Source organism: Bombina bombina, chromosome 1 (assembly GCF_027579735.1).
Source record: "Bombina bombina isolate aBomBom1 chromosome 1, aBomBom1.pri, whole genome shotgun sequence".
Classification (NCBI taxonomy): Eukaryota; Metazoa; Chordata; class Amphibia; order Anura; family Bombinatoridae; genus Bombina; species Bombina bombina.
Window position 1 is genome coordinate 1,283,901,687 of NC_069499.1, and position 27,145 is coordinate 1,283,928,831.

At 39.2% G+C, this 27,145-nt stretch overlaps 1 protein-coding gene across 4 annotated transcripts in view; it reads right to left on the reverse strand.

The window, feature by feature from the left end:
• The window catches only part of KCTD15 (potassium channel tetramerization domain containing 15), a 104,078-nt gene that overhangs the window by 24,400 nt on the left and 52,533 nt on the right, over positions 1-27,145 (reverse strand). For all 4 annotated transcript variants that reach the window (XM_053701491.1, XM_053701506.1, XM_053701485.1 and 1 more), the window contains exon 4: positions 9,486-9,791. In XM_053701491.1, coding sequence (XP_053557466.1) covers positions 9,486-9,791 — 306 coding nt within the window. The remainder of the gene's footprint in view (positions 1-9,485; positions 9,792-27,145) is intronic.

Here is a 27,145-nt window from a genome sequence, read left to right on the forward strand (position 1 = left end):
TATATTGAGGATAACTGGGTAATATATTTAACTGCAGGTCCTTTTCAGTTAATCAATTCATAATGTACAATTAATAATTTGATATAATTATCAGTAATTTATAATTAACATGTTGAAATGGTTATATCTTTCATGGCAATCATAACTAAAAGGTTTAATTTGTGCAAAAGCTTCAGTGTTTGAAAGTGTGATGTGAACTATAATTTTTTATTTTTTTTTATTAAATAGAAAATAGTTTAGTAACATGTAACTAAGCATGGTAAAAAACATGAAAGTTGGAAAAATAAAAAAAGTTATGCAAACTTCCAAAATATGCCACTAAGAATAGACCAGCATTTCAAAATTCCTACATAAAACTGGTGGAAAGCTGATTTCAGATAGATTGGAATATCTGTCAAAATGTCCCTGTGCCCTACACAGGATGTTATGTGACATTATCATATATAGGAAACATTACTTACTGCTGTGTTTGCAAGTGGTTTGGAATGATTTTTTGGATGAACAAAATCCTGCAAAATGCTGTACAAAGCATTTTACAATCAAGTATGCCCACCTTCTGACAAACTAAATTAGTTATTAGATTAGCCTTATGCATACCCAGATAGTCTTAGATTCTTTTGAAGTATTTCTCATTGCCACCTCTAAGTGCAGTCTATTCCAAGGTTCAGCAACCTTGGCTCTCTTGATGTTTTGGAACTACATTTCCCATGATGCTCAGACAGCATAAAGAATGTCTTATCATGGGAAATGTAATTCCAAAACATCAAGGTTGCTGACCCCTGGTCTATTCCATGAATCAACCAGCCTTTCTGTAAAGAAATGCTTCTTCAAATAACTCCAAAACAGACTAGCATCCAGGTTGAAATAATGACTCCTTGTTCTGGTTTTGATCTTTTTTTTGTTGTAATAACATAATTTATGCTTACCTGATAAATTTATTTCTCTTGTAGTGTATCCAGTCCACGGATCATCCATTACTTATGGGATATTCTCCTTCCCAACAGGAAGTTGCAAGAGGATCACCCACAGCAGAGCTGCTATATAGCTCCTCCCCTAACTGTCATATCCAGTCATTCAACCGAAAACAAACAGAGAAAGGAGAAACTATAGGGTGCAGTGGTGACTGTAGTTTAATTAAAATTTAGACCTGCCTTAAAAGGACAGGGCGGCAGTGGACTGGATACACTACAAGAGAAATAAATTTATCAGGTACGCATAAATTATGATTTCTCTTGTTAAGTTACTTATGGGATACCAATACCAAAGCTAAAGTACACGGATGATGAGAGGAACAAGGCAGGATTAAGCGGAAGGAACCACTGCCTGAAGAACCTTTCTCCCAAAAACAGCCTCCAAAGAAGTAAAAGTATCAAATTTGTAAAATTTGGAAAAAGTGTGAAGCGAAGACCAAGTCACGGCCTTGCAAATCTGTTCAACAGAGGCCTCATTTTTAAAGGCCCAGGTGGAAGCCACAGTTCTAGTGGAATGAGCTGTAATCCTTTCAGGGGGCTGCTGTCCAGCAGTCTCATAGGCTAGGCGTATTATGCTCCGAAGCCAAAAGGAAAGAGAGGTTGCCAAAGCTTTTTGACCTCTCCTCTGTCCAGAGTAAACGACAAACAAGGTAGATGTTTGAGGAAAATCTTTAGTAGCTTGTAAGTAAAACTTCAAGGCACGGACTACGTCCAGATTATGTAAAAGACGTTCCTTCTTTGAAGAAGGATTAGGACACAATGATGGAACAACAATCTCTTGATTGATATTCTTGTTAGAAACCACCTTAGGTAAAAACCCAGGTTTGGTACGCAGGACTACCTTATCTGCATGAAAAATCAGATAAGGAGAATCACATTGTAAGGCAGATAGCTCAAAGACTCTCTGAGCCGAAGAAATAGCCATCAAAAACAGAACTTTCCAAGATAAAAGTTTAATATCAACGGAATGAAGGGGTTCAAACTGAACTCCTTGAAGAACTTTAAGAACCAAGTTTAAGCTCCACGGGGGAGCAACAGGTTTAAACACAGGCTTAATTCTAACCAAAGCCTGGCAAAATGCCTGGATGTCTGGAACCTCTGCCAGACGCATGTGCAAAAGAATAGACAGAGCAGAAATCTGTCCCTTTAAGGAACTAGCTGATAATCCTTTGTCCAAGCCCTCTTGGAGAAAAGACAATATTCTAGGAATCCTAACCTTACTCCATGAGTAATTCTTGGATTCACACCAATAAATATATTTACTCCATATCTTGTGGTAGATTTTCCTGGTAACAGGCTTTCGTGCCTGTATTAAAGTATCAATGACTGACTCGGAGAAGCCACGCTTTGATAGAATCAAGCGTTCAATCTCTATGCAGTCAGTCTCAGAGAAATTAGATTTGGATGATTGAAAGGACCTTGTATCAGAAGGTCCTGTCTTAGAGGCAGAGTCCATGGTGGAAAGGATGACATGTCCACTTGGTCTGCATACCAAGTCCTGCGTGGCCACGCAGGTGCTATCAGAATCACCGATGCTCTCTCCTGTTTGATTTTGGCAATCAGTCAAGGGAGCAGAGGAAACGGTGGAAACACATAAGCCAGGTTGAAGAAACAAGGCGCTGCTAGAGCATCTATCAGCGTCGCTTCTGGGTCCCTGGACCTGGATCCGTAACAAGGAAGCTTGGCGTTCTGGCGAGACGCCATGAGATCCAACTCTGGTTTGCCCCAACAATGAATCAACTGAGCAAACACCTCCGGATGGAGTTCCCACTCCCCCGGATGGAAAGTCTGACTACTTAGAAAATCCGCCTCCCAGTTCTCCACACCTGGGATATGGATTGCTTACAGGTGGCAAGAGTGGTACTCTGCCCAGCGAATTATTTTTGAGACTTCTAACATCGCTAGGGAACTCCTGGTTCCCCCTTGATGGTTGATGTAAGCCACAGTCGTGATGTTGTCCGACTGAAATCTGATGAAACTCAGTGTTGCTAACTGAGGCCAAGCCAGAAGAGCATTGAATCTCGCTCTTAACTCCAGAATATTTATTGGAAGGAGTGTCTCCTCCTGAGTGTACGATCCCTGTGCCTTCAGGGAATTCCAGACTGCACCCCAACCTAGAAGGCTGGCATCTGTTGTTACAATTGTCCAATCTGGCCTGCGAAAGGTCATACCCTTGGACAGGTGTACCCGAGACAACCACCAGAGAAGAGAATCTCTGGTCTCTTGATCCAGATTTAGCAGAGGGGACAAATCTGTGTAATCCCCATTCCACTGACTCAGCATGCATAATTGCAGCGGTCTGAGATGAAGGCGCGCAAATGGCACTATGTCCATTGCCGCTACCATTAAGCCGATTACCTCCATACACTGAGCTACCAAAGGGCGCGGAATGGAGTGAAGAACACGGCAAGCATTTAGAAGCTTTGATAACCTGGACTCCGTCAGGTAAATTTTCATTTCTACAGAATCTATAAGAGTCCCTAAGAAGGAGACTCTTGTGAGTGGGGATAGAGAACTCTTTTCCTCGTTCACTTTCCACCCGTGCGACCTCAGAAATGCCAGAACTATCTCTGTATGAGACTTGGCAACTTGAAAGCTTGACGCCTGTATCAGGATGTCGTCTAGATACGGAGCCACCGCTATGCCTCGCGGTCTTAGAACTGCCAGAAGTGAGCCCAGAACCTTTGTAAAGATTCTCGGGGCTGTAGCCAACCCGGAGGGAAGAGCTACAAATTGGTAATGCCTGTCTAGAAAGGCAAACCTTAGAAACCGATGATGATCTTTGTGAATCGGTATGTGAAGGTAGGCATCCTTTAAGTCCACTGTGGTCATGTACTGACCTTCTTGGATCATGGGTAGGATGGTCCGAATAGTTTCCATTTTGAAAGATGGAACTCTGAGGAATTTGTTTAAGATCTTTAGATCCAAAATTGGTCTGAAGGTTCCCTCTTTTTTGGGAACCACAAACAGATTCGAATAAAAACCCTGTCCTTGTTCCGTCCGCGGAACTGGATGGATCACTCCCATAACTAGGAGGTCTTGCACACAGCGTAGGAATGCCTCTTTCTTTATCTGATTTGCAGATAGCCTTGAAAGATGAAATCTCCCTTGTGGAGGGGAAGCTTTGAAGTCCAGAAGATATCCCTGAGATATGATCTCCAACACCCAGGGATCCTGAACATCTCTTGCCCACGCCTGGGCAAAGAGAGAAAGTCTGGCCCCTACTAGATCCGTCTGTCTTAGAGGCAGCAGCAGGCTTTCTGGCCTGCTTGCCTTTGTTCCAGGACTGGTTAGGTTTCCAGGCCTGCTTAGATTGAGCAAAAGTTCCCTCTTGTTTTGAAGCAGAGGAAGTTGATGCTGCACCTGCCTTGAAATTTCGAAAGGCATGAAAATTAGACTGTTTGGCCTTTGCTTTGGCCCTGTCCTGAGGAAGGGTGTGACCCTTACCTCCAGTAATGTCAGCAATAATTTCCTTCAAACCAGGCCCGAATAAGGTCTGCCCCTTGAAAGGAATGTTGAGTAATTTAGACTTCGAAGTCACGTCAGCTGACCAGGATTTAAGCCATAGCACCCTACGCGCTTGGATGGCGAATCCGGAATTCTTAGCTGTTAGTTTAGTCAAATGAACAATGGCATCAGAAACAAATGAGTTAGCTAGCTTAAGTGTTCTAAGCTTGTCAATAATTTCAGCCAATGGAGCTGTCTGGATGGCCTCTTCCAGGGCCTCAAACCAGAATGCTGCCGCGGCCGTGACAGGCGCAATGCATGCAAGGGGCTGTAAAATAAAACCTTGTTGAATAAACATTTTCTTAAGGTAACCCTCCAATTTTTTATCCATTGGATCTGAAAAAGCACAACTGTCCTCAACCAGGATAGTAGTACGCTTTGCTAAAGTAGAAACTGCTCCCTCCACCTTAGGGACCGTCTGCCATAAGTCCCGTGTAGTGGCGTCTATTGGAAACATTTTTCTAAATATAGGAGGTGGGGAAAAAGGCACACCCGGTCTATCCCACTCCTTGCTAATAATTTCTGTAAGCCTTTTAGGTATAGGAAAAACATCAGTACACACCGGTACCGCATAGTATTTATCCAGCCTACACAATTTCTCTGGTACTGCAACTGTGTTACAGTCATTCAGAGCAGATAATACCTCCCCAAGCAACACACGGAGGTTCTCAAGCTTAAATTTAAAATTAGAAATCTCTGAATCAGGTTTCCCCGAATCAGAGATGTCACCCACAGACTGAAGCTCTCCGTCCTCATGATCTGCATATTGTGACGCAGTATCAGACATGGCCCTTACAGCATCTGTGCGCTCTGTATTTCTCCTAACCCCAGAGCAATCGCGCTTGCCTCTTAATTCAGGCAACCTGGATAATACCTCTGACAGGGTATTATTCATGATTTCAGCCATGTCCTGCAAGGTAATCGCTATGGGCGTCCCTGATGTAATTGGCGCCATATTAGCATGCATCCCCTGAGCGGGAGGCGAAGGGTCTGACACGTGGGGAGAGTTAGTCAACATAACTTCCCCCTCGTCAGAATCTTCTGGTGATATTTCTTTTATAGTTAAAGACTGATCTTTACTGTTTAAGGTGAAATCAATACATTTAGTACACATTCTCCTATGGGGCTCCACCATGGCTTTCAAACATAATGAACAAGTAGTTTCCTCTGTGTCAGACATGTTTAAACAGACTAGCAATGAGACTAGCAAGCTTGGAAAACACTTTAAACAAGTTTACAAGCAATATAAAAAACGTTATTGCACCTTTAAGAAACACAAATTTTGTCAAAATTTGAAATAACAGTGAAAAAAGGCAGTTACACTAACGAAATGTTTACAGTGTATGTAACAAGTTAGCAGAGCATTGCACCCACTTGCAAATGGATGATTAACCCAAAATGGAATAATAAAAGACAAAAACGTTTTTTTTTTTTGTTGGTTTTTTTTCAGTCACAACAACTGCCACAGCTCTACTGTGGCTTTTTACCACCCTCAAAAACGACTTTGAAGCCTTTTGAGCCCTCCAGAGATGTCCTGGATCATGCAGAGGGAAGCTGAATGTCTCTGTCAGAATTTTAACTGCACAGAAAAGCACTAAAAAAGGCCCCTCCCACTCATATTACAACAGTGGAAAGCCTAAGGAAACTGTTACTAGGCAAAATTCAAGCCAGCCATGTGGAAAAAAACTAGGCCCCAATACGTTTTATCACCAAATACATATAAAAACGATTAAACATGCCAGCAAACGTTTTATATTACATTTTTATAAGAGTATGCATCTCTATTAATAAGCCTGATACCAGTAGCTATCACTGCATTTAAGGCTTTACTTACATTAGTTCGGTATCAGCAGCATTTTCTAGCAAATTCCATCCCTAGAAAAATATTAACTGCACATACCTTATTGCAGGAAAACCTGCACGCCATTCCCTCTCTGAAGTTACCTCACTCCTCAGAATATGTGAGAACAGCCATGGATCTTAGTTACTTCTGCTAAGATCATAGAAAACGCAGGCAGATTCTTCTTCTAAATACTGCCTGAGATAAACAGTACACTCCGGCACTATTTAAAAATAACAAACTTTTGATTGAAGAATAAACTAAGTATAAAACACCACACTCCTCTTACGACCTCCATCTTGGTTGAGGCTTGCAAGAGAATGACTGGATATGACAGTTAGGGGAGGAGCTATATAGCAGCTCTGCTGTGGGTGATCCTCTTGCAACTTCCTGTTGGGAAGGAGAATATCCCATAAGTAATGGATGATCCATGGACTGGATACACTTAACAAGAGAAAAATGCTTTTGTACTTATCTTAATTATTAAATTCCTTAGCCTACTGGAAATTTCTATCATATCATCTCTCTCCCTTCTCTCTTCACAACTATACATATTAATTACATTTTTTTCTTGTAAGTTTTATTTTTTTAGACTATCATTTAGCATCTCACCTTTGAAATGTTTGTATAACTCTGGACAAAGTCTATAGAACTGTACATAGTAATCAAACTGAAGCCTAATTAATAATCGAAAAAGAGGTATAGAAACCTGACATTTTCAGCCGATGTTTCCTCTTCCTATACAACCCAGCATCAATGTGGCTTTGTGTGTTTTTTTTCCTTGCTATGTTCGCTAACCTTTAGGTCATCTGAAATAAATACTAAATCCTGTTCTTCATTTGCTTCTATCAGTAAAGTACTGTAGAGTGAGAGTCTATAATTAAACTATGTTTTTGCATTCTAATTGCATATTTTAGCACTTTGTGGTGTTGAATTTTAGATTTAACTAATTTGTTCAGTCCAACAGTTTTTCAATATCTCTTGTGAGTGGGTACAATTAAGTATCTGCCTTTCCACGTTAAGAAGAAAGATCTCGTCCCCATTTGGTGGTTTGCTACACAAGCCATGTACACCTGTTTTTCCCCACAGCAGCATACCAACCATGTATTCCTTACAGCGTGTATCTCATGCTGTTGCTGGAAGCCTGCATGTAAGGCTATCCAGCAACAGCAGAGTAGTCAAAAATTACAGCCATTTGTATACTGTGTATTTAATCAATTTGACAGCCAGTTGTGAAAGTCAAAATTAAAGTTTCATGATTCAGATAAAACAAGTGATTTAAAAAACAACAAAACAACTTTCCAATATATTTCCCCTATCAAAATGTCCACATTCTTTTTATATGCACACTTTCTGAGGCCCCAGCTCCTACTGAGCATGTGCAAAAGTGAACAGTGCCAGAGAATAAGCTACTGAACTGTTCTTTCCTGGAAGAATTCTTCTGTTTCTGTATGTATATACGTATATACATTCTGTGATTGGCTGATGGCTGTCAGATGACACAATTGGAGGGAAAATTGGATTAACTTTAAAATTTGCTATAAAATAGTCTACTGCTCATGTCAAATTCAATGTAAGTGCTATTGCATTGTCTTTTTATTGTGTATTTGTCAATTATTCAATTATACTGTATTAATTGGTCCTTTAAAGTGGAGCCTAGTTTCAGGCTCACTGAGCAATCATTGGATGCTTGAGAAGAGGGGATGTCAAGTAATGCCAAATAACTGCCCCATGGTCATATGATCAATGTGATGGCCAGTCATGTCAAACATGTTTTGGACCCTCCCCTTCTCTCACAGTAAACACATACAATAAAAGTGTTAAATGTATTTTAACAAAGTTTTTTAATACATTTTATTTGAATAAAGTGTATTGTTTTATAATTTTATTTTAATAAAGGGTTGTTTTTTGGTGATAAAAGGGTTAAAAATAAGTGTCAAAATACCTCTAGATAAATTCCCTTGGGTGTTAAAATTCTACAAATATATACTTTTATGTAGCAGTTTTGGATTGGGCAACGGCTATTTAGCTTACAGTCCAAGGATTTTATTGTGGTCAAACAAAGACACATTATCAAGCTCTATTATGAGGATTAAAACGCTCTTTTTGGAACTTTACTGCTATTTAGACAGAAAGATGTACCGTCAAACACGTTGGGCAATTAAAATACAGATAGAGCTTTTATTCTTCATAACACAGCTTGATCCTGTGTTTTTTTTCAACCACAATAAAATCCTCTCACTTCACATGTTCCCTAAATTGGAAGAGGTGAAGAACATAGTGGGACCACTGAAGAACTGGCCCCCTCAACATTCAATTATTCTTTATAACTATTTCTACAAAAAAGATTAATTATGTTACCCTGATGTGATCCTGTGCCTAGTTTTAAATAATGTTAACGGTCACAACACAGAAATAAGACAGAATGTTATTTAAAGAAGGCCAGTGACCCAATATAATTTTAAAACAGTAACCCTTAAAAAGGGATGTCAATGTTTAAAAACTATTTTACATCTTCCTACAGGTATTTATTGAATGTGCTGAAATTTTACCTGAAACTGCTCTTAATCCCTTAGTTAATTCCTATTTGACAATTTTTTTAGCTGATATCTTAAATGCATTTTTTCTAATTGTTGTCATTGTTAAACTGCTTGATATGAAAAAGCTTTCTAGACACGTAATAACACTAGAGTAATTTGTAAAAAATAAGCAGATTCTAGAAAAAACAACATTTTGTACACACTTCACTGAACTTCTCTTTTACATTTCTACAATGAAAGTTTTAAGCCTCAAATGTAACCCCCCCCCTACCGCCAAAACATATAAACCTTTTGCACAAAAACAAAATAAGAAGAGGTATATAAAGTCCTGCAAATGCTTATGAAAACATGAAGCTCCACCCAACCTTAAATGACAAATTGTTTCCAGATAATTTGGAATATGGAAATTTGACTGACATTATATGGTGGGGATATTTCTATTTCCACTTGAACTATGAGAAACAACAAGCATGTTCAGTAACTCAAATTTTAGGACATTTTTTGGCGTTGATTACTCACCAATATTTAACACTATGAACACAACAGTAAAAAACAAAAAATAACACAAATATACACGATAACACATTTGGCTATATTATAGAAGTGTTAAGAGAGAATCCGGATTACCTGCACAGAGTTTAATCTGCAATAACCATTTAGTGGAAATCTAATGACGTGGGTTGGGTCTTGGTTCCAGCCAGCATTAACTGAGTTGCACATAACATCTCCAGTTTCTGGGAAAATCTCTTCTATCAAAGCTTTCTCTCCACTGAGAGCAATTCTCTCTCCCAAGTCTGGGGTAACTCGCACAACCAGACAGTCACATGGCTGGAAATGTTTCCGGTGCTCTTTATCCTGCTTCCATCGCTCAAGTTCTTTAACCATGGGATGTAGCTGATAGTATTTTGCTTCTTCATATAACAAATTGAACTCCTAAAATAAATCAAATAAATTAATAAAACAGATGTAAGATACTAAATTTAAGTAACACAAGGTAAGAAATACTGATTTTTATTTGCATTGGGATTCTGAATAACTTTACCTTTGCATGAGAAAAATAAACGTTTTTGTTTTCACAGTGAGATTTATCTAAAATAATATTGAAATTTAAGTGGCTGTCAACCCCAACCGTTCTGTTCAAGCAGCTAGATTAAAGGGACAGCATACTCCAAAATGTTTGTTTTAAAAGATAGATAACACCTTTACTACCCATTACCCAGCTTTGCACAACTAACATTGTTATATTAATATACTTTATAATCTTTTAAACCTCTATATTTCTGCCTGTTTATCTCATGTTTTTTTATTAGCTTTTCACATAACAGACTGCTAATTCATGTGTGCCATATAGATAACATTGTGCTCATTCCCGTGGAGTTGTGCAGCAACCAACACTAATTGGCTAAAATGCAAATCTGTAAAAAGCACTGAGATAAGGGTGAAATCTGCAGAGGCTTAGATACAAGTTAATCACAGAGGTAAAAGTATATTAATATAACTGTGTTGGTTATGCAAACTGAGGAATGGGTAATAAAGGGATTATCTGTATTTTTTTTAAAAATGCTAATTTTGGAGTAAACTGTCCCTTTTTAAAGGACAAACGTGCAAAAACCAAAATGTTCTGATATATTAAAGCATTTTATGTTTGCACTATTGCTTGCATATAACCAACTCTTTTGCAGAAGTTAAACAAATAAACACATAATGCACTACTGGAGATTAAACACATCTGATGAGCCAATGACAAGAGGCATATGTCTGTAGCCACCAATCACCAGCTAGTTACCAGTAGTGCACTGCTGCTCCTGAGCCTATCTAGGTATGTTTTTCAAACAAAGGATGCCATGAGAGTGAGGAAAATTTCATAACAGAAGTAAAAGTGAAGGCTCTTAAAATTGCATGTCCCTTTATTTGTACTGCTCTATATCAGAACAAAATCCACTACATGCAACATAAGCTTACATTCTCCTGCTAACCTTGTGTTATGTGCCATTTCATCATTCCTCACATTTCCCAATGCTGTATTAAAATAAAATAACTAAAATAAAGATTACATTGCCTCGAGAAAAACAGAAGACTCGTGTGTAACTAGGGCAAAATTAGGGCTGTACATATACAATTTAGGATCAGTTCAGGATATGATCAGTCTTTTCTTTATAGGTGTGGATAGCTGTTAAATATTCTGAGATTTCCTATAAATTCAAACCCTTAATTATATGAGTCATTATATCAGTAACCAAAGTTTAAAAGATATTACTTCAGCATGGTCCTATAAATTATTACACAACTGGCAGCAGGTCAGAAATACATAAATCATAGCATTATTTGAAAATAACTGAAAATAAATAAGTCAAACATCTGTATTAACTACACTGAAATGTGGCCATATGGAAACTGAAACTACATACACACACAAAAAAAGCGCAATTTAAAGAAATTAGACATGGTAGAGATGGGGAATGAACTTTAAATTGTAATTTTCCATTTTCCAAGGCTCCCAAGGCTAATTAGCCAACTGCAAAGCACTGCCTCTAGAAAACGTAATCACAGATCCCCAGAAGCAAAACTAGCTCCTTGTCTGCTTTCAGAAGACAGGCTGAGTATTAATTACCACAGTGATCAATAAGTGTCTTTTGCGGTTTCTGTTGATTAAACAGCTGATGAGTGGTAATCATTAAAGGGGCATTCTAGTGTAAAAAAAACAGAACAAAGCTTTTTTTTTTTTTTTTAAACTAATATGTCTGTGTAACCCCCACAATGGTGTTACATAGAAGGCCAAAGTTGTGCCATTGTGCCACTCCAGATGAGGCTATAGCTGTTGATCAAATGAAAAGCAGGCTTACATACTGTAAGTATTCACCAATAAGGATGGGCGAATGTTTCTTAAAATGTAAAATTTAAAACAAATTTTGATACATTTGTTCGAATTGAATGTTTATATAACATTCTAATATTCTATTTTTGAAATTTCATTTTTGAATTTTTCAATAAAATTCGAAAATATTTGTTCGAATAATAGAATGTTTAGCTATGTATTCATTCAATTTTAAAATGTGACATTCGAATTCAAATGTAACATTCAAAATCGAAATAGTATGTCTAGTCTACAACTGTGTTTAATAAATGTAATATTCGAATTCAAATGCTTCATTCGAGTGTCACATTTGAATTCAAAATAGTATTTCTAGTCTATTACTGTTTTTTAAATGTAATATTCGAATTCGAAATAGTATTTCTAGTCGACAACTGTGTTTAATAAATGTAATATTCCAATACTACATTCAAATTCAAAATAGTATTTCTAGTCTAATACTGTGTTTTATAAATGTAATATTCAAATTCGAATGTGACATTCGAATTCAAATGGAACATTCAAATTCAAAATAGTATTTCTAGTCTAATACTGTGTTTTATAAATGTGACATTCGAATTTGAATATGACGTTCAAATTCAAAATAGTATTTCTAGCCCACAACTGTGTGTTATAAATGTAATATTCAAATTTGAATGTCACATTCGAAAACTGTAAGTAACATTTGATAATAGAATTTTTAAGAATATTCGTTTTTATTAACATTCTATTATGTAAATCAAATTTCTACAATAACATTCGTTAAACACATTCGCCCATCCCTACTTATCCTCAACGGTTCTAGAAGTGTAACTTTGACTAAGTGTTTAAACACTTTGAAACAGTTAAGCACATACTAAATAAGGAAATGTGTTTAAAAATAAAACAAAATAAAGTATTTTATTTTTACACCAGCTATTTGGTCCTTAGGTTCAAGATGAATGGCATGATTCATTTCCCAAGTTTACCATATAGCAGAAATGAAAGAGTAAGTAAAAAAAACATGCTTTTCTTTTAGAATTCTATTTAGAAATAAAATAGAGACGTTCTCAAAACACCTGTTACACTAACGTTAAATAATACTAAGAATAATACAAGTATTATCCTCTCTTAAACTTCTCCTTTCAGTATGTGAATATACCCATGTAGATCTTCATTAAATTACCAGCCCTTAGGTGCCATTTTGAAGGCAGACAATTTCAGGAGGTGTCTTTCTGCCAGTCCTCCTATATGTGACACATCAAAGGTTAAGAAAAGCCCAGGGTTATTATCAGAGATCATAGGAAAATCCTGCTATAATACAGACTCTTGGGCGTGAAAGGGATGAACAGAGTCAAAAGTGGAGGCTAACTATAAGAGCAATCTGCAGCCAGATGTAAGAGGCTATGCAATGAGTTGTACAGAGTTGTCTGTGAAAGGATGGTCTATAGTTAGGGTGACCATATTGCCGCTTTAAAAAGGGACACATATGAAAAATACATATGTCAGGATTCTTATAAAAAAACATTTATTTGAATAGCCCTGAAAACAGCCCTGGCATATGTATTTTTCATATGTATCCCTTTTTAAAGGGGCAATATGGTCACCCTATGGATGTTATGAGCTGCATTACATTACATCATAGACTAAACAGTCACCATTTACAACAAGTGAGGCATAAAAGCATTACACAGAAGAATATATAGTGACACAATAACTGGCTTTAATATATGCATTTTGTAATTTAGGCGATTCTGTTCTCTGTCTTCCAATACCACATTGAGTGTTTTTACTCCTTCACTCAGTGCACCACCTTCTCACCCTAATCATGATACTAATCATACTATGGAATTACATTAATACAATGGTATTATTTACAACTATAAGACATATTAAAAGAGGAATGGGATAGTCCTAAGGCAAATTGCGCTTGCAGCCTAAATGTTATTTTAAAAAACACTTCATTTATACATAAGGGAACAGATTATGCAATAAGACTAACAATGTAGGAGCAGCCACAGAAGTCAGTCATTTTTCAAATTAGATAGCAACTACCATATTACTAAATATGAGGAGTCTGCCAAAAATGTAACTGAGGCTAAAACATTGACAGCAAAATTAAAATCTGACCTCTCACTGAGAACGTGCTAAATGCAGTGAATCAGAATGTGCATTCCCTGACTTGGGGAAAAAAAAAAAGAGGAGAGATAAAAAGGTGCCACACTGCCCCGGCCGCAGGCAGCTGACATAATGTGATTAAGAGACAAAAAAGTATAACAAACATTAAAGTGATAGTAAATCCTAGCATTTTTTAAAAGCTAAGATTTAGCAGTGCAACAAATAAAGGGGACTTTCAGTCATGAAGTATAAAATACTTCATGCTGAAAGTTCCTTTGCTGGTTGAGTGCCTCAGGCAGCCCACGGAAGAACGTTATTTTATCACTGAGGTGATTTTAGGCAATAGCGTGCTAGCTATACGGCATAATGCCAGGTGGTCACCTCACTGAAAAATAGCGCTCTGCCGTGGGCTGCCTAAGGAGCACAGCACGGCGAACGCTTCAGACAAACAATGGAACTTTCAGCATGAAGTATTTTATACGTCATGACTGAAAGTCCCTTTTATTTGTTCCAGTGGTAAATCCTAGCATTTCAAAAACACTAGGATTTACTATCACTTTAAGTAACATGAAAATGTTTCTACTACAAATTGAATATTTGTTGTACAAAAACTGTAAAATTACTGTTTTATTAGCACTTTTTAATGTGCCGATAAAGGCATTAAATTATACAACATATAAATGTTTTAGAGGCCAGAAGAAAATATTTAGGATGACCAAATAATGCAATGATTTATTCTTGCTGTATGATTTATTAGCACCTAGTAACAAATCCAGTAATGCTTGATAACAAACACCTTTGTAAAATGATCAACAAAGAACCATTGATACAGTGGCAAGAAAAAGTATTGAAACCCTTAAGAAACGACTGCATTTATGTATACATTTTTCTTAAAAACATAAATTATGCTTACCTGATAATTTAATTTCCATCTGTGAGAGGAGAGTCAACTGCTTCATTCATTACTTGTGGGAATTAAGAGCCTAGTCACCAGGAGGAGGCAAATACACCCCAGCCAAAGACTTAAATACCTCCCCCACCCCCAGTCATTCTGCCAAGGGAACAAGGAACAGTAGGAGAAATATCATGGTATAAAAAGGTGCTAGAAGAATAAAATGAAATATAGGTCCGCCCACCGGAGAAACGGGCGGGAGCAGTGGACTCTCCTCCCACAGATGGAAATGAAATGATCAGGTGGGCATAATTTATGTTTTCCATCTTAATGGGAGGAGAGTCCACTGCTTCTCATTCATTACTTGTGAGAACAAAATACCCAAGCTCTAGAGGACACAATGAAAACAACAGCAGGGTAAAAGGAGGCAGAACCTGTCTCCCAAAAGCTGCTTCCGCCGAAGCAAAAACATTGAATTTGTAAAATTTTGCAAAAGTATATAAATCTGCTCCATAGAAGCCTCGTTCTTAAAGGCCCAAGAAGAGGCCACAGCGCTAGTTGAGTGAGCCGTTATCCTCTGAGGAGGCTTATGTCCCGCTGTCTCATAGGCTAGACGGATAATGCTCCTTAACCAAAAAGACAGTGAAGTGGAAGAGGCCCTCTGCCCCCTGCACTTCCCTGAATACACAACAAAGAAAGACGAAGTCTGTCCGAATTCCTTCATGGCCTGAAGATAAAACTTCAATGCCCAAACCACGTCCAAATTATGAAGCAACTTTTCCTTTGACGAAGAAGGGTTAGGACACAAGGAAGGAACTACTATTTCCTGATTGATGTTACGATTCAACACTACCTTGGGAAGAAATCCCAATCCAGTGCAAAGAACAGCCTTATCAGCGTGAAAAAACAGGCAAGGAGGCTCACATTGCAAGGCCGCTAACTCAGAGACTCTGCAAGCTGATGCAATAGCCTGTAGGAATAGGTCTTTCCAGGAAAGAAGTTTAATGTCAAGCTCATGCATAGGCTTAAATGGAGCCCTCTTCAAAATCTTAAGAACCAAATTTAAGCTCCAAAGTGGAGCAGAATTTCTAAAGACAGGTCTGATCCTAGACAGAGCTTGAACAAAGGACTGAATATCAGGAAGCTCAGCTAGCTTCTTGTGTAAAACTACAGATAAAGCCGAAATCTGACCCTTTAAAGGAACTGTCAGCAAGACCCTTATCCAGTCCATCCTGGAGAAAGGCCAGAATCCTGGATACCCTAAGCTTGTGCCAGGGATATCCACGTTCCTCACACCAGGTGAAGTAGGTCCTCCACACCTGGCCTGAATAAGAGTATCAATCACTCTCTCCGAAAATCCTCTCTTGGCTAAGAATAGGCGTTTAATCTCCACGCAGTCAGCCTCAGGGAATCGAGATTTTGGCGTAGAAATGGACCCTGAACCAGCAGATCTCTGTGACAGGGTAATCTCCATGGAGGAGATGACGTCCCCACCAGATCCTCAAACCACATCCTCCACAGCCACGACGGATAAATTAGAATAACCGAAGCTTGCTCCTGCTTGATGCAGGCCACTACACGAGGTATAAGTGGCAATGGTGAAAAAATGTAAAGTGGTTTGTACTCCCAGGGCACCACTAAAGCATCTATCAGCTCTGCCTGTGGATCCCTGGACCGCGACCCGTATCCGAGTAGCTTGGAGTTGAGTCTTAAGGCCATGAGGTCTATCGCTGGCGTCCCCCATGTGTTGCAGATCTCTGCGAACACTTGAAACTATTGTCTGCTGAGAAAATCCACTTCCCAGTTGTCCACACCCGGAATGTGGATCGCTGAGAGCGAACAATTGTGGTTCTCTGCCCATTCCAGAATCCGAGGTACTTCCCTCATAGCTAGGGAGCTTCTCGTTCCCCCCCTGATAGTTTATGTAAGCCACGATTTAATGTTGTCCGACTGGAACCTGAAAAATCGGGACGACCCCAGGGGGGCCAAGCCCTCAGAGCATTGAATATCGGAGTTCCAGAATATTTAATCGGTAGACTCGACTCCTCTCGAGTCCACCTGCCCTGTGCCTTTCTGGCACCCCAAACACCTCCCCATCCTGATAGACTTGTGTCCGTGGTCACAATCTCCCAGGATGGTCTCAGGAAGGATGTCCCCTGGGACAGTTGTCCCGGACAGATCCACCAAGAGAGCAATTCCCTCGATCGGATGTCCAGAGATATCTGTTGGGCTAGATCTGAGTGATCACCGTTACATTGTCTCCACATGCACAAATGAAGAGGCTCGAGATGGATCCTGGTGAATGGAATGACATCTATGCTGGATACCATGAGCCCAATCACCTCAATACACCTGGCCACAGATGTCCCTGAGGTCTGAAGGGCAAGACAGCTGGTCGCAATCTTGCAACGTCTCTGATCTGTCAAGAATAACTTCATGGATAAGGAATCTATTATCGTACCCAGGAATTCCACCCTGTTGCTGGGAACCAGAGTACTCTTTCCTTTGTTTATCTTCCATCCGTGGGATCGAAGGAGAAGAGCCCTTGAGTGTTCCTCCGGTGAGACTGCAGGACGGAGCCTGAACCAGCAGTGCTCCCAGAACCTTTGTAAAGACTCTTGGAGCCGTTGCCAGACCGAACGGTAGGGCCACAAACTGGAAGTGTTGGTCCAGAAATGCGAATCTAAGGAACCTGAAGTGATCACTGTGTATTGGAACGTGAAGGTATCCTTCAAATCTATTGTCGTTATGAATTGTCCCTCTTGAACTAGGGGCAGAATCGACCCAATTGTCTCCATTTTGAACAATGGGACTGACAGAAACTAGTTTAGACACTTTAGGTCCATGGGTGAAACGTGTCCTCCTTCTTTGGGACCACGAAAAGGTTTAAATAATATCCCAGACTTTCTGCTAGAGGGACTGGGACGATTACTCAGGGAGAGGAGAGATCCCTCACGCATCCTAGGAAGGCGTCTCTTTTCACTGGATTTGAGGATAGGTTTGACAGGAGGAATATACCTCTGGGCGGATGACTACTGAATCATATCCTGTAACCCAGGGCTATGACCTCCAGAACCCAAGGGTCCTGAACATCTCTTATCTAGGCCTCAACAAAAAGATAGTCTGCCCCCTACGCAATCCAGAAACGGATCGGTGGCTGCCCCTTCATGACAATTTTTTAACTACTGGCTTCCTGCTCTGCTTGGATTTGTTCCAAGAGTGAGCTGATTTCCAAGATCCCTTGAACTGCTCTGTTTTCGCAGCAGGCTGCTGGCGTTGAGACTTGTCCGAACTAAAAGAAGACCCCTTAGTCTTATTCTTCTTATCCTGCGGTAGGAAAGCACCCTTGCCACCCGTGACCGTGGATATGATAGAGTCCAGGCCTGGACCAAAAAGAACCATCCCTTTAAAACGGGAGGTAAAGTAATCTAGACTTGGAAGTCATATCCGCGGACCATGACTTTAACCACAGAGCCCTACGGGCTAGAACAGAAAAACCTGATGTCTTGGCATTCAGGCGAATAATCTGCATATTTGCATCACAGATTAACGAATGAGCTACCCTTAAGGCCTTAATTCGTTCCTGTATCTCCTCGAGGGGAGTCTCCACCTCAACCATAGCAGACAGAGCGTCGCACCAATAGGTAGCCTCTCCAGCCACCTCAGCGACTGCCGCTGCTGGTTGAAAAATGAACCCCATGAGCTGGAACATCTTTTTCAACATGGACTTCGGAATTTTTTATCCATGGACTTCTTGAACAAAGAGCTATCTTCGAGCAGGATATTCGTTCTCTTAGCAAGCGGGGAGATAGCGCCATCCACCTTAGGAACGGCCCCCCACAGCTTTATAAAAGAAGAAGAGGGGGGCCATCTTAAATTTAAAAACTGGCTCCTCCGCAGACGGAGGTCTAGAAGTCGTCGATTCCGACCCAGAAAAAATGTCCTCCGAAGAGTCGAAGTCTTCATCAGCGGATAATCTGTCAGAGACATCCAACGGAGTAGATGACCCCTGGGACAGATAGTTATGTTTCAGCTTTTGCTTGCGCTTAGCAGGTCATGGTAAGGCATTAAAGGTCGCAGAAACCTCCGTTTGTAACTGATGAGCGAAATCTCGTCAATGCCGATTGCTTATGGAGCTGTTAATCTGAGACGAGATGGGTTTGCAGAAAGACTCTCCCCTGCATCACCGGACTCTAAAATTCATCCATGCTCTCACTGAGAGGCTGACAGAACTACTTAAAACTCCAGTCCCATTTCGAAGAGTACTACTCTCCATAACAGACTACTCTGAATCTTCTGACACTTTTCTGCCAACCTCCTGTGACAAAGGCAAAGAATGACTGGGGGATGAGGAAAGTGGGGGAGGTATTTAAGCCTTTGGCTGGGGTGTCTTTGCCTCCTCCTGGTGGCCAAGTTCTTAATTCCCATAAATAATGAAGCAGTGGACTCTCCTTTCCTTAAGATGGAAATCTGGTTACAGTAATCAACAAACACAATATGTTTAAACAGATAATATATCATTCAAACATTTACAGTATAGGTTCGAAAAAGTATGTGAAAACTTTGTCTAATGACTTCAACAAAATCAAATTTGATTTGGAAATTGGCAAATTGAAGGTGTGGGTTAGAGCTACTTTGACTTATAAAAATCACTCAAACATTTTGCTATTCACAAAATGCATCTGTTGATGTAAACCATGTCTCACAAAAATCTGCCTTTTGGAGCGGCCCAGTCAGTCAGAGCCCAGACCTTAACCCCATAGAAATGCTGTGGAAAGACCTCAGGAGAGCAGTTAACACCAGACATCCTAAAGATATTGCTGAGCTGAAGCATTTCTGTAAGGAAGAGTGGTTCAAAAATCCTCCTGAATGTTGTGCAGGTCTAAAAAGCAGCTAACGGAAATGCTTGTTTGAGGTTATTGCTGCCGAAAGAGGATCAACTACCTATTAAATCCAAGTGTTCACTTACTTTTTCCACAGTACTGTGAATGTTTAATGGGATGTGTTCAATAAAGACATGAAAGATTATAAATGTGTGTGTGTGTGTTGTTCGTTTAAGGACTTGAGATGAGATGACATTTTATGACTAATTCATGCAGAAAACCAACTAATTCTAAAATGGTTCACTTTCTCGTGCCACTGTATGTGATTGTGCCTTTCACATGACTATGCTGGCAAATGTCCAGTAATTAAAGGGAATAGGAGGGAAAGGAATGACATAAGGAGTAGTAAGCATGCTACTGTAGTTGTACCCAGCAGTTTAATGTCCCTTTAAGAGAAAACAAATTCCTTTAAATGGTTGTACAAGAAATGTGTTTAGTAATGTATGTGTTAAAGGGACACTAAAGTAAACATTACATTTTCATGATTCATATAGAGCATGCAATGTTAAGTAACTTTCAAATATACTCATATAATCAATTTTTCTTCCTTATTATTATTATTATCGGTTATTTGTAGAGCGCCAACAGATTCCGCAGCGCTAACCTTCTCTTGGTATCTTTATTTGAAAGGCAGGAATGTATACTTAAGAGCCGGTCCATTTTTGGTTCAGAACCTGGGTTGCACTAAATGTAGCCACCAATCAACAAGCGCTAGCCAGTGTTCTGAACCAAAAATGGGGCGGATCCTTAGCTTACATTCCCACTTTTTCAAATAAAGATACCAAGATAAAAAAAAATTGATAATAGGAGTAAATTAGAAAGTTGCTTAAAACTGAATGCTCTGCCTGAATCACAAAATAAAAAATTGGGGTTACTATCCCTTTAAATACAACTGTTCACTTTCTACTATATAATAAACATGTTACATAATTAATTAGCATTCCAAGGCAACAAATACAGTTGATTATGACTAAATATTAGTATTGGACCAGAGACCTCAACATATTTCAATCAGACTGCATTTGATCTCCATGTCCTTATTGAGAATTTAATTTAAATTTATTTTCATTGTTAAATATAATATAAAGCAAAATGTATAGCATTGTATAAGATATTTATTTCCTGATTTCATTATAGTATACAGATGATTCTTTAGTATTAATTAGTGAACAAACAAGAATTTTCTTTTACATTGAATAAGTATATAAACCACTTTATTAGTCTTTTCATAAACAAATTACACACAAGTTCATTGGACCATTTAATGCTAAACATTGTTTTCAAGGTGCTTGTAATTTAGAATTGAATTACATTTTCTTCTTGTGGGCACCATTAATGACTGGAAATGCTAACATTTTAAAATAAAATTTGTTGAATATTTCTGGAGTGAAGTGTTAAAATTTTTTATTTTCAATGTAAGAGATGAGGAAAATGATTAGCCTACCCTGCAGTAAAATGGCGGCACCTTTTTATGAAATTGGCATGTAGATAGACTTTGTTGTCTAGGATGTACTTTTTATTGCTAGGTTACAAATGAGCAGTGGTTGTTGATATATTAAGGTTTAAAGTCACCTAAGCAAATTAGCAATTTAACAGTAGATGTCTATAGTCCTAAATATTGGTTTGTAAGGTGGTATTGGCTTGAGAGCAGTGAATGCCTACAAAGCTGTCCCGTGACACATATATTTAAGTGGAAGTCGGTAATCGCACTGCCCACCAAGGTGGATACAAAAATCAATTATTTTTGAAGAAAAATCTATCTAAAGATAGTTTCTATTGAAGATACTTTATAATCTAATGGTTATTCATCCTGAAATATAAATTTGATTTTAATTATACAGCAAAATGCTGTATATTTATGGCTGTAATTTGTTTATTATTTTGGTAAATGAATTCACAATGTCATGCTCTACCAGAGGTTTCTGTATGATTATTTTGGGCAATTTTCAGGAAAATATTTACATATCAAAGTAACATATTACTGGTTTTCTAGTTCTCAAAACTGTTAATTTGTGTCTGCAGAAATAACATGCCCCTTCTTCTCAGCACAAAAATGATAACACACATACAGAGTTGAAAAATAGACCTTAAAACGACATAATCATCATGAAAGAAAAAAATTGTGGTTTCAGATAGAGCAAAACAAAAAAAAGGCGAACACTGAAATATTGTGTACACTTAAAAACCCAAAATAAACCCAAAAATTTAAATGTATACAATCCAAAATAAGGATATGTAGGAAGTCTGATATAAATCAGCAGCAGTAGTCCATAAGAGATTCACAGAAAAGAATCTACCAAAGATTTGATTGCAGTGATGTTCATATACCTCACAGGGAAAAGAGGAGAAACAGACAATAGTGAAGTCTGTATAGAGGAATCTAAATGTAGCCACCATTCAGCAAGCGCTACCCAGGTGTTGAACCAAAAATGCGCCGGCTCCTAAGCTTATATTCCTGCTTTTTCAAATAATGATAGCAAGAGAACAAATACAAATTTAAAATAGGAGTAAATTAGAAAGTTGCTTAACATTGCATGCTCTATCTGAATCATGAAAGAAACAGGAATCATTAAAGAACAGGAAAAGGGGGAAATAATGGAAGTATATTGGAAAGTTATTTTACAATGCATAAATATACATATTATATTACATATTATTATATTACAAATCGCAAAGTATTTACTGTCCATTTAAGTAGAAAAAAACTAGTGAAGATATTTTGCAGGATAAAATATAAAAACGTGTTCTGAATCTAAAAAATTAGGTGCCTGGCTTACTGTAGAACAGTCTTAAAGGGACATGAAACCTACATTTTTTCTTTCATGATTTAGAAAGAGAATGCAATTTTAAACGTCTTTCTAATTTACTTCTATTATCTAATTTGTTTTATTCTCTTGATATTCTTTGCTGAAAAGCATATCTAGATATGCTCAGTAGCTGCTGATTGGTTGCTGCACATAGAAGCCACGTGTGATTGGCTCACCCATGTGCATTGTTTTTTCTTCAACTAAGGATATGTAAAAAATGAAGCAAAATAAATAATATAAGTAAATTGTAATGCTGTTTAAATTTGTATTCTCTATCTGAATCATGAAAGAAAGATTTTGAGTTTAGTGGCCCTTTAAAGGGCGACGAGGGGGCGTGGCCTGACCAAGCTAAGAAATGGCCGCATAATTTGTGAGCTCTGTTCAGCTCATCGAATAAATGTTTAATTTGGAGCCCTAAACATTAGCCAAACATGCTAAAACAAAGAACAATAATCTAAATCCTGACCTAGCCGATCTAACCACCTCAAGAACGATAGCTGAGCACAGAGGAAGGCGGGAGACAAGTTATGAGGAAAACCCCATGACATGAAATAGCAGCGGAGACTAAGCGACTACACCGAGTGGCACCGGACTACTACAAACTACTTGCCCTGCAGCATCGGAGGTCCTCGGGAGCGATAGGGGACGGCAGTGCAACGGTGGGAACCTCCGGAGAATAAGAGCAGCAGAGAAAGTTAGAAGGAGCTGCGCAACACCGCACGCACAACAATGCAGCATGGGGAAATCCAAGATGGCGCAGAGGATCGCAACGATCTGAGACTGTGAGCGGAGCTCCCGGACAGGTAAACAAGGTCTCCTGCACTAAAGGGCACAAGAGGGGAGGCTGAGGGTCACCCAAAAAAAGAATAAACGCTGTTGCCAGAGGACAGTATCCCCACATAAACCGTCACACTATATGATAACCAGTGGTCAGGAGTAAGCCATAGAGGGAGCCTAAGAAGGGGAGAAAATAGAATTGATAGCCTCAGAAAGACAAAACAGAGACACCAAATAAAGTATCACACTCCCTAAGAAAAGTCTCTGAGACCCACATACTTTTCATGGAATAAGGGACTGCCCAGCTGTACAACTAAGACACAAACATAAACCTACTCCAGCTTTCCTGATAAACTAGAGAAGCTGACAAGGACTCTTATCATTAAAACCAAAACTGCAAAAGACATTAAACTACTAATCTGCGGCCTCTATATTGCACCACTAACACCAGGTGCCAGAAAATGCCCCTTTTTGTTTTACAATGTCAGCCAGAAGATTAATAAAGGGTGACAAAACAACTAAATCATCTACAGTTAATGCCTACTTTAAAACAACTGTAAACCCCAAATTAAACATAGCGGAGGATATGGAAGAGGGGGACCAAGAAACATCAGATATGGAACACCCTGACTCCAATGAAGACACCACCCCAGTGACCAAAGCTGATTTGAAAGGCTTAGTCTCAAAACAGGACATTGCAGCCAATTTTGAAAAGCTCTGGAATAAAATAGATAACATGCATACAGCAATGACCAATAGCTTATCCGAAATCAAATCAGAGATTGCTTAAAGGGACATAATACTCATATGCTAAATCACTTGAAATTGATGCAGTATAGCTGTAAAAAGCTGACAGGAAAATATCACCTGAGCATCTCTATGTAAAAAAGGAAGATATTTTACCTCACAATCTCCTCAGCTCAGCAGAGTAAGTGTAAGTGTAAAAAGTTATACTCAGCTGCTCCCAGCTGCAGGTAAAAATAAAAAAAAATGAAGAAATGAACAGCAGCCAATCAGCATCAGCATTGCTGAGGTCATGAACTCTTACTGTGATCTCATGAGATTTTACATAACTCTCATGAGATTTCATAGAAAGCTTCCTTTACCTGATTGGTGAAATAATATGAGAGTGCACAATGCTAGTCCCTTCAGATGTCCCAGGACAGACATACTAAAATGCTGCTTAGAAATCCTTTACAATGGGAGGTGGCTACTGAGGAACTTTTGAGGTAAAATATCTTTCTTTTTTACATAGAGATGTTCAGGTGATATTTTCTAGTCAGCTTTTTACAGCTATGCTGCATCACTTTCAAGTGTTTAAACATTTGGGTATTATGGCCCTTTAACTTGGAGGGCGGATGGACACACTGGAGGAACAAACAGACACCTTAGTTGAAGATATCACTAATGTCAACCAAACCGTGGCCACCCACCACCAGGAGCTAAGACTTAGAAAACAGGAGTAGGAGGAACAATATTAGGCTGAAAGGAGTTCCAGAGAGCATCCTTAACAAAGACCTCCTCTCCTATGTAGCACAACTGTTTCACCAGGTGACAGAGGGATCAGAAAACTTCAACATGGGTATTGAAAGAGCCCATAGAGCCCTCAAACCCAAACCCAAGGAGGGTATGCCCCCCAGAGATATAAATTATCAAAATGGCGCTATTCCAAGATAAAGATAAAATCCTACAGGGTGCACGTAAGAACCCCACCTTGAAATTCCAAGGGAACGTAATACAGTTCTATCAAGACCTCAGCGTCAGAACCCTCCAGCGAAGAGGTGCCCTCAGACCGCTAACACAGCTGCTCAGAAAACATCAAATATTATACAAGTGGGGCTTCCCCTTTGCCCTGTATATCACCAAAGACTCCAGAACAATTACTCTCAGGGACCCATCAGACATTCCGGAGGTTTGTCAAATCCTCGACCTAGAAGCCCCAAAATTAACATCTCCTGCTCCCCTGCAACGACTAATAAAACCAGCGGACCAGATTTCGAAAGCTCAATGGACAAGATCGACTAGGAAGAAACAAAAAACTTAAACATACCTCTTTGGGACTTATTAGGGGTTATAAAGACCCCATATGCCACTCTTTGTCACAGATACCACAAGTTAAAATAGTGATAGCCAAAGAATTGCAAGTTCTTAAAGGACACTTTCTCTACCAGCGCCACAACGTGCGAACACACAAGCACATAAAGAGACTGGCTTACTTTCTACAGAGAGAACAGTTCTGTAGATACAGAGATATTAGATAACTTGAAATGAGACTTTGCTCACAAACACTACCCTATTGATAGGGGCCCCTTTTCTAAATTACCAGTATTCAACTCGGTGCAGCTGAACTGACACCCCCAGTTAATTAAGACTCACTGTTATTGCACTTTAAACGTTTTCTTAACATGTTTTTCCCTGTTCTTCTTGTTCTTTTTCTATCTTTCCCCCTATTCTCCCCTGCAGAAACGAGAGAGGCAGATCCAAACTGTTGGGCCCATTGCTTAGCGTTGCAGTATTGCTGCTGCTGGTGCTTATTTCTGTTTTCAGATGTCGAAAGGGAGAGGTCTTTACAGTTAAGGTTCACCATGAAGGTAGATATGATGCCCTCACCAGTAAGGTCTACAACACTAGAGAGTAGGAAACCTAGAGAGGTCTCATGCGGACCAGGTAAGCTAACAACCCACAAACAACACATAAATGGAAGGTGATTTGACTATAGCCACACATAACGTACGTGGCCTCAACACTGACACTAAGAGAAGATTAGCTTTTAAACAATACACTTTGCTTAAAGCCAAGGTACTGTTTCTACAAGAAACACATTTTGTAAAACCCCAACTCCCCTACTACTGGACTAAAAACTACCCCACACATTTTCATGCGACTACCAAGTCGAAAAAGAGGGGAGTCTCGATTCTCATCCACTCCTCAGTCAACTACATACACGAATCCACCACTGCAGACACTGAAGGCAGATACCTAATCTTAAAGGGACAGTTGGATAATGTAGATGTTGTTCTGTGCAAAGTTTACGCGCCCAATGAACAACAACACATTTTTTTCGCCAACATATCGCAACTCATTACACAGTGGTCACAAGTCAGGATTATTATGGCGGGCGATTTTAACATACCCATCCCACCACAGAACACACAGAGACCAAAGACAACTTCGAACAAACTGTTAAGACGAGACAGTATAATACGGAACATTCAGAGCTCACTTAACTCACACTCACTAATAGACTCTTGGTACATCTTAAATGGCGACACCAGAGACACAACTTTTTATTCGGCAGCACATAACACCTACTCCCAACTAGACTATGTCTTTACAAGTCAAATCATGCAGCCGATCCTCAAATCCTCCAGCATTTGTCCCTGTCTATGGTCGGATCACTCTGTGGTGGTTCTTAAGATGACTGGTCTGGTTGACCCAAATAGATCTAGATCCTGGACTTACGACCCAAACTTGCACAAAAACCCACTGGTTTATTCCTCCACCTTGCAACATCTAACTGAATTTTGGGACATTAATACAGACTCTACTGACAATCCGACGTGCGTATGGGCAGCACATAAATTGGTACTAAGGGGCATCCTCATAAAGGAAAAAACTATACATAATAAAAAGACAAGGCGTGACTTGTTGCAAACACATGAGGACATAGCACATTTGGAGAGACAACACAGACTAACGGGGAACCCCACCATACTGAATACCCTGCAAAACAAAAGGGACTCACTGGCTAAATTACTGAACTCCCAGGCCAATAGAGCTATAATGAAACTAAAATCACAGTACTTTATATACGCTAACAAGCCAGACAAATTTTTAGCCCACAAACTTAGAGAAAAATATAAAACAGCTAATATCCCAATCATAGAAAGGCCAGACGGCACAAACACTACCCATCCCCAAGAAATAGTCGACGCCTTTGGAGATTTCTACGCTCAGCTTTACGACGGTCATAAAGTAAC